Source organism: Rhinolophus hipposideros (genome assembly GCF_964194185.1).
Source record: "Rhinolophus hipposideros genome assembly, chromosome: 3".
Lineage (NCBI taxonomy): Eukaryota > Metazoa > Chordata > Mammalia > Chiroptera > Rhinolophidae > Rhinolophus > Rhinolophus hipposideros.
Window position 1 is genome coordinate 62,908,580 of NC_138049.1, and position 9,324 is coordinate 62,917,903.

Sequence of the window (9,324 nt, forward strand, 5' to 3'; positions counted from 1 at the left end):
AGGACATTCATTGCTATTTTTAAGGTCTAGAGTCTAACCATTTTTTTGTATTGTTTTATACTTTATAATTTCCTACTCTTATATAATTACTGAGTGGGATTTTTAAAAAAATACCACTTAACATAATGGATGAAAAAATTTATTCTAAAATATGGCGAAAACCACTTTATACAGAGCTCTGAGCTGCCTGTCAGTAGTCAAATATGACTGACACTCAGAAGTTTTGGTGACCACACTTTGTCCACCCTTTATTAATTTAGACTCAAAAGTTGTGGTTTTGTGAGTGTTTATTGTGGAAAGTGGAATTATATCACTTAAGGAACAATTTTAAACAATTTTAGCTTTCTGTTAGCTTCACTGATATTAATTCAGCATTGAAGGCATTAAAGAGTTGGAGCCATTCAAGTATTAAGAATTGCACACTGCCTTGCCCTCTACTCGTCTCTTCAGTGCTAAGGAGCCCTTCAGCTGTTCCCTGTCTTCTCTTTTGGCATTCACATATAACACACATTTCCTCCCAGAAAACCTTGCTTGAATATATTTCATAAATGTAATTGTTTTCTTAAGTTTTGAAATTTAGGATCTGGTCTCAAGAATCAGGTGATACAGGAATTTAAGAAATAGTCCCAGATGGCTAAGGAGACTACTGAATGCATAGTGCCTAGCACACTTGGAAGGCTGATGGAAAAGGGCAAGCTTTGGTATTAATCCTTTCGTTCTAAAATGTGAAAGTAGTAAATGCCTGATCACTTTAAGAGTAAGGGTAATTTCAACTTTGGAAGGAACCATTTGAGGTCTTATAACAAAAAGATACCCCAGATCGTAAATCGATGCAAGGCTTTGATTCCGTGTTGCCAAGTAAAGTGTAATAATACAGATCTTGTTTAAAGATCTTGGGAGGCAATTTTGAGTTGAATTTAAATCAAACATTTGCATGTTGGAAATAAAAGTCATCAAAATATTTTACGTGCTATCCACTCCCCAAGTTTCTAGACTGCCCAAAACACATTGGTAATTTGTTTTTGACAACTGATCAGGTTAATCTCAGAATAAAGGAACTGTCTGTAATAATTTAGGAGTAGTTATGTATATATGACCAGCTTTGGAGGAGTTTGGTTAGTATCATCTTTACAACCAGATAAAAAAAATTGCACATATTTTTCTGCTAGTTGGAAAAATTACTTAGCTTTCCCCAGTCCTTTCTTACACATGCATAAAAGTTATTGGGTGAATGACTAAAGAAATGGAGTATTTTTATTTTTTAAGAATGTCATTTCGTCTAAGCTATTGGTACCTTCAAGATACATGATCTCTTCTAAAGGAGCTTGAATAGAATATGTAGCCTCCTTTGACAAATGTGCATGATTTTCTATGATTATGTAGGTTGCTTCTGCCAATCCTCCTTTGTTGTCCCTTCATGCCATTCCTTAATTCAGAGACTGTAATTAACGCCACATTAAGCTATTCCTCTAATAGAGGGAACTTTGTGTCACCAGTTCTATACTAAGGAAACATTACTATAAACTCTTAGAAAATGAATTCTAGTATCCCAACAATGAATTCTCAGCAAATGCAAAACCTTTCTAAACCTTAATTCAATTTGGTGTTTTTATAAGTTGAAGTTTGGCAAATATAATTCCTGGGAGTTAAAACATTACTTTTACATGTTAGCATATTTAATTCAGAACTCCAAGAGAATTGCAAAGGGGATGAAAAGTAATCTAAAAACTGTCAGTTTAATTGAAGACAATCCAAGAGATTTAAAGGGTTTTCTTCAAGCATTAAATAGTATCCCTAACTCTTAAAGGGCTCTATTCACCCATACTGTCGAGAATCTGCTCTAAAACTTGAAAGAAAAATATTTTTAAAGATTAAATTTTGTTTATAGTTTATAAATAACAAAATATAAATTTTGTTTATAAAACTGCTATTTATAAATGCTATTTATATTGAGTTTAAATCTGAAACTCAAATTTCAGATTTAAAAACAAGTAGTTCTTGAATTACATGATCTGTGCTTACACAATTCTGCCTCAGACATACTCTTCCCCTACTTGAAAACGGTCGTATTTGGGACTTTTTGAAAGATTTATGGAGAGAAAGGAATACGAAAAACAACTCAGAGGAGTTAGCTCAGGGATCAGATGCTCAGCAAGGCAGGCCTGATTTTAAAATTTAGTTCAGCAATGTCCTTAAAACATTTAATACAGGCTAATGAGACCACCAGCCTTTCATGCCCAAGTATAAATATGTTTGATTCCTTCGACCTGAAGTAGCTGTCAATTGCATAGAACACATGGGAGTTGGAGGGCCTTTCACCCTGTAAAGGATAATGTGTTTAATATAATAGGAGGGTCATTAGAAGGGCAAAAAAGACAAATATAAAAGATCAATTTTTACCCAGTTTCAAATCTTGGACTAAGGGAAGGAAGCTTTATTCCTTTTCACCAACTGGGTTTCTGCTATCAAAATTAAGAACTTAAATTAGAATTGTCTACTAACAGACAGAAGGGTAGGAAGAGAACCAACCACCATTTAACACTTGTTCAGAGGAAATAATTCAACTAATTTCCTATCACAGATGACACTGAGAATCCATAGGAGGCAGAAAGGATGAGGTCGAGTACTGGTAAATGGGTCAAGGCTTATGAGTGAAAAAGAAGACATTGGAAGACAAAATATTTTTGGTTCGATTTTCATATTGGAATTAGTGCTTCTGTGCACAATTATCAAAGCTCTACCTACCTCTTGGCCTGACCTATCTTCAGTCTACTTGCTACATATTTCCAAGTGGGTATCTACATGCACCCCAGAGTTCAACATGCAAATAAAAATTATCTTCCTCAGTAATTCTGATCCTTCTCCAAAATTCCCTAATTGCTCCTTTTATTTTATGAACTGCTCAATTTAAAAACTCAATTATTCTCCCTGCAGTTGCTCTTAAGCCCATGCTTCTGTGTTCCCTCTCATCATGTCCTTTAGGCTTCTCTTTTATACTGAAATGTCAAGTGGTCGTCTTGTCTCAAATTTACCCTTTCCAGGCTTTTTGTATTTTCACCAGTTTTTTGAAGCAGGAATCTCATTCCCTTGCTCATAAATTTATGGCTCTCCAGCTTACAGAATAAAGTTTAAACTTCAGCGTGACATTCAAGGCTCTTATTATTACCCCCAACACCTTTCAATACATTGAACTTTCCTTCTTTGCACTTCTCTTGAGCTAATGTATGGATATTTCCACATCTTTTCACACCACTACTCAAGCTTTTACCTTGGACAATGTTTCCTCTTTGCATGTCAAAGACTATTGAATATTTTAAGGCCCTATTCAGCGCTACTTCTAAGGTGTCAGATTCCCAACTAGACAATCCTTACCACAATTAGTCACTACTTTCTGGGAGGAACATTGACTTTTGTTTTTACCTTTTTCAGGCATTTGTTGTAAGGGGAGGGGATGCAGCTTGTAGTTTAGTTACATTTGTCACTTCTTGCCCATCCACCTATACTGTTAAATTTATCTCATTCAAGTCCCACATTTGTGCAGCACAGTAGCTTTGTATTAAAATGTGAAGGAAATTACATAGTACTATGCTTAAAAACCTAATTGCAGGTCCTTATATAAAATGTAGGTTACTTGCCTAATACATTCTAGTCTTTATACATCATGTAAACCACCCTAAAATTTGTATTTTAACTTACAAACCACCCTTAAATTAGAAAAGAATGGCTCCTGTCAATCTTTTTAATAGTGTAGTTTGGTCTTTCGTTACCTTCCTTTTCCTGCCTACAAGGACGACACTAATACTTAGCACCAAGATTAATGCAAATACAAGCAGCTCTGCTTCTGTAGTGTCGCTTCATCAGTGGTGAGTTGAATAAATTTGGAATCAAATTGCACAAATATATCTAAAAGCAACTTCAGTATAAAATACTAAGCACATATTATTTGTTCTATAGTGAAGTAACACTGCATGTAATTTTTTTCCACTCACATACTATACTTCTAAACATTTCAACTCTTTACAAGCCCCCCTTTCAGGCCACTAGGTAAAATAGAAGTGGTTATTATATAACTGGGTTGCACTGTAGTCTGAATTCACGTTGAAACCTAACCCCAAAGTGATGGTATTAGCAAGTGAAGCTTTTGGGAAGTGATTAGGATATGAGGGCAGAACCCTCAATGAATGGGAATTAGAGCGCTTACAAAATGGGCTCCAAAAGCTCCCTCGTCCTCCTGCCATGACACTGACAAGGTGAAAAGACATCATCTACGAAGTGGGCTCACACCAGACACCAAATCTGCTAGACTTCCCAGCCTACAGAATTGTGAGAAATTTGTTTATAAGCTACTCAGTCTCTAGCATTGTTATAGCAGCCCTAAGGGACTACGACAGACTGCTTAATAGTATTTTACTCTAACAGCAAAACTATTTAACTTTTAAATTTAACAGTTTCATTAACTAGATTATCTAGTCTAATTCAACCAATTGTTTACTCTTCAAACTATAAAGCCTATTATTACTTTATAATTATCTATTATCCCATGCCTTTAACATTTTTAACAATTCTCTTTACCAGTGTTAACATTTAGTCTTTTACAAGATTGAAAGTGCACCTCTTTTATTAGTTTGTTTCTCTAAACGCATTTTTTAAAGCCAGTTGTGTATGTGGGGGGGGATGGGGTGTGTGTGTATGTAATGAAGTGTAGCTTTCTCTAGATAATATATAAGAACAAAGCATATGTTATAGCCAGTGACAAAGAATAATAGTTGGCTGGGTTAAATATTAGTTGCATCTGTAAGATAGCATATCTATTTATTCTCTGATTTTGTGGCAGCTGTAACACAAGTTATCATACCCTCCTGGCACTGCTCATCAAGTCAATACTGATTCTAAGTAAGGTGCCAATACAACTACCCATCTGTACAGCCAGTCTTCCTCCCTGCACATGTGAACCAAGTGGTACAAAAGGTAAGAGCTAAGACTCTTCCATTTACTTTTTTCTACTAAGAATGGTAGCACCTTTCTCATCTATGTAGTCTAAGTTATAGAACCATGTATCTATATATATAAACACCCTTTTCCTTTTCACGTCTAAATATTGCATAATTAAACAGAAAAACTTTATTATTTGAGATAAACTTGAGCTTCGTATAACTAAAAACTACACAGGGAAAATTATGTTTTAGAATTTCTTATTGGAATAGACCTTACGTATACCATTGAGTATAAGAACCAAGTTTGAATTTTAACAAAAATACATAAGCTGCCATTTACCTTCAAGAATGCTTCAGAATCCAAATCTCCCATCTACTACTTTATCAATTGTGCTTGCTTTGGAAGTACCACCATTCAATATCAATATAAACTCAGTAATATATACACAAGTGTCATTTCTTTCACTGAAAATGTATGGTATGGTTAAGTCAAATAGTACTTTATGAAACAGTTCATATATAAAAATATATTCTAAGTTATAATCAGCTTTACTTTTGACCATAACCATTTCCATTTGTAAGATGGGGAATTCCTCCCCTTAGAGGTAGTAATGTTAAATATTGCACCCTCTAAATTTCAGCAGAAAGATGGACATTTAGTATAAAATTAAAGACATTAAGCCAGTAAAATGGAACGTTAAAATCCTACTCACACAAACATGAAAAACAGTCACTCACACACAAAGAATCAAGACTAGTTTAAAAGGGGGAGGGCCAAATTATTATTATTTAAAAATTTGATTACAACCAATTTTGTTGGCATTGAAATTAGAGGTATTTTAAATTTGAATATTGATATAAACCAAAAACCAGAAATTAAGTTTGGTGAAAATGGGAATAGGAATTTTCCAGTAATTAATTACAGATTAGAAGGCAGAAATCAATTAAAGAAACACAGACAAACGCTATGTTTACAATGATTGTGCCACAGATTGAAACTTCAGTAGTGCATTAGTAAACTGTTCACATTTAGATCTTCACCTTGAGATGGACAGCTGTTTCTTGAGAAAAATCTCTCGGTACCTTGTGCAAATAAACTGGTCTTCCATGTGCCTTAGCACACATGTAAAATTTCTCCGTTGTATATATACAAAACACCTACCATTTGGGCAGGTCAAAATACATACTTTCATAACAAAACTATAATGTACCTCTCAAGTATGAACAATATACACATAATAACATGGTATACAGTATTTACAAAATATAAAATATAATACAAGCTGTTTGTAATTTTTTAAACTTATCTTTTGCACTTGTAGGGTTGCAACAAGGCAAATTTCCATTTCTGTACCAATCGTTTTTTCAAGAGTCCAGGGATGTTGGAAAACTGTGTTTTACATACATACTGAAATCCGAGATCTAAGTTTGAACTTTTAGGAGAGTTTTTAAGTGTACTGCCATCAATTCCCTATTTTGGTTGGACTTTTCAATAGTGCTTCCCATCCAGTGACTAGGCGGCTTTGGAAGAACACTAGGAGAAGGAGGATCACTGAACTTTGCCCCAGCGTAATTTTCCTTTTGGCTCACTTCAGTTAGAAATGTGGATTTCTTCAAATGCTTTTTTTTAATGTTCTCGATAATTTTAAAAGGCTTTTTTTCCTGTTTCTGAATTATATCAGATGAAACAGAATCCTGCCAAAAGTTATTTTCATTTCTTTTTGCAGAGGTCATCTTGGTTAGTGTTAAGCTATATTTGCTTTTCTGTCTGTTTATCTTTGGTTGTTCACACAAGTGCATGCCATAAACAAGCTGCCCGTGGGGAATGGTAATTTTCTCCGACTTTCCCATGTTTGATTTTAAAACCTACAAAGACAAGGAACATAAAAGTGAATAATCTTGTGATAAAAATCAGTCATGAACCTCACACCACATATCTAATGTATTTCCTTTTAAAGTTACCTTAGACTTTAGTTCACTGCCTTAAAGAGATGTGCTTGCTGCACTCATCACTGATGTCCAAACATGCATATATCTAATTTATTTTACCACTAAAAATAATAGTTAGTCACCAGTTACCAGTATGCAATATATAAGCCAGTTGTAAAATGATCAAAGTAAAAAACCCAAAGTAACCCCAAGTCCATTTTTCTGTGACTGTTAAGGAAGAGTAATGAGCTATCTTCCCAGCATGTATGCCAACCTGTTTCTGACAAAAGTGTTTTCACAATAGAATGTTGTCCAGACATTTTCTAATGCTTTCATTTTGGTTGGTTCAGAGTTTAGTTAAAAATAAAAACTATGTTAATAGATTTGCTATTTACCTTTAAGAATTTACTTCAGAATAAAAATTTTATTAGCAGGAGCTAGAGTGTAAATGAGTTAGTGTAGTGTGTCTTTTGGTAATAATTACTAAGTACACACAGAAAAATTATCTTCCAGCCTCGGAAAACAAAATTTTTCAGGTATTTAAATGCTAAAATAAAAACTCAAATACTAAAATACTTATCACTTTTTATCATCTTTTCCAGTTATACATACTTACGTATAACAAATCAGGAAAGTCCTGCCTTGCCACTACTTTCTGGTTTCACAACTGCTTTCAAGAACGTTGGCTGCACTAATTCTAATCCCTTTCCTAACTCAAGTTGATCCTAATAGAAAGGCATGACCAGATAGAAATACAAGGTAATCCATTAGGTCACTGCCCTTCCAACACTTGAAGTATGGCTGTGTAGTAGGACAGAAAAATAGAAAGCCAAAGCACAAAGTAACACACTTATGTCAGTAAGATGGGTAGCTGCCAACAGGGCTTCCTGGTTTTCATTCTAATCTAAAGGAAAAAGGGATCTTAGTGACCAGGAGCCGATAACCACTAAAACTCGCTTTTAAATTGTCACTAATGTTTCATAAGAGCCATGGTATTTTAAAACTTGAAAGGAATCTAAGATAAAGAAATCACGGCGTACAAATTTAATTTTTCCAAGGGCACAGCTACATAAGTTGCGAATCTCTCACTACAATACTCTTTCAACAAATGGCAGTAACTTATTTGCATTTCATTATTATCAAAGAGTAAGTTTGAAATTAAGTCAATAAAATTTATTCTGACATAAAGGTGAATTTCAAATCACTTGAGCGATTTGATCCCGGTGAAGTTATCAATTTTATCCTAGTCCCACAGCAAGGCAACTGGACAGCGTAACGTCAACTCAATTGGTAATTCTTCTTTCGAAAATCTCATCAGTGGGGCACAATAAAACTAACTTCCATTAAGTCCGGTAAAGAGTTGGAATTGTTAAAACAAATTCCGTTCGTCTGATAGACCAGTGCACGAAATATGTCGTTTCAACGAGGCAAGAACTCTGCCGCCGCTCCTGCCAACTTGAAAAGTTAAAAAGCACAGCGAAGTAGGTTGGCCCGGCGAGGGGCAGAGCCCCAGTTGGATCGGTGCCCTCCCAGCTCAGCGAAAAGCAAGCCAAGCCGATGCAGCCCATTCCAAATACCACCCCAGGGCCGTGTGAGAGTACGTACACGCGTCGCCGACCAGCCTCGGAGCTACCCACCATCAGGAAGTCGGAGGCCGCCCTCCCCGCCTCCCCTACCACCCCGCAGCCGGCCTCGCCTCCTTCACCAGCGCCGGAGCGCAACGCACGTAGCGCGCGCTGACGTCACCCCCCCGCGGGCCCCTTCCCGCCCCACCCACCGCGCGCCGGGAACACAGAAACCCCTGGAACGCCGCCAGCCTTCTAAATCAGGCTGTTGCTGGGGCGCAGCCGCCCCTCTCATTGGCTGGTTCCCGGGAGCCAATCAGCAGCGCCACCGCATCCCTTCCCTCCCCTTTCTTCTCCTCAGCAAGAACAGAGCAGGCGTCACGGAAACTTCCCTCCCGAGTAAACAGCCGCCCCTAACCTCGGCCTCCCCCTCCGTGCAGGGCCCCAAACCCCAGAGCCCAGCTGTGGCCGTCTAAGTGCGGTAACTCCCCGAACGGTCGCCTTACCCTCCGCGGCACTCACCTCGCTACTGAACGAGGGTTGGCCTGGCGCCGCGAGCGGCAGCGGACCAGGGAAAGGGCTAGGAGCTTCTCCAGCTGGAGTTGCGGTCGCAGGACCCGGGGCCGAGGCGGCGGCCTGGTCCGGGACTTCCTGCGCTCCGCGCGGGTCCGTTGCGGGGCTCCGCCCGCTCTCCCAGGTTCAGCCGGTGCTGCTGGTACTGGTGGAAGCGACTGGGCAGCTGCCCCGCCGGACTGGCTCGCACCTTCTTCTTTCGCCGCTTCTTTGGCGCGGCCCGAGGGGTGCCCCCCGCCGGGGCAAGGCTGCAGTTGGGCAGAGGTGCCGGGGCGCGAGACTGAGGAGTCAGACAGGGACCGTCTCCCGCTAGGAAATGAGGG

The 9,324-nt window shown here is 38.1% G+C and overlaps 1 protein-coding gene across 1 annotated transcript; it reads right to left on the minus strand.

The window, feature by feature from the left end:
- Positions 1–6,356: 6,356 nt before the first annotated feature.
- On the minus strand, positions 6,357–9,320 carry PNRC1 (proline rich nuclear receptor coactivator 1; the record flags this gene model as incomplete). Its single annotated transcript, XM_081041940.1, is given in 3 exon segments — positions 6,357–6,800; positions 8,951–9,121; positions 9,123–9,320. Coding segments are annotated over 3 exon segments (813 nt in total), but the record flags the coding sequence as incomplete, so codon positions are not given.
- Positions 9,321–9,324: the final 4 nt, after the last annotated feature.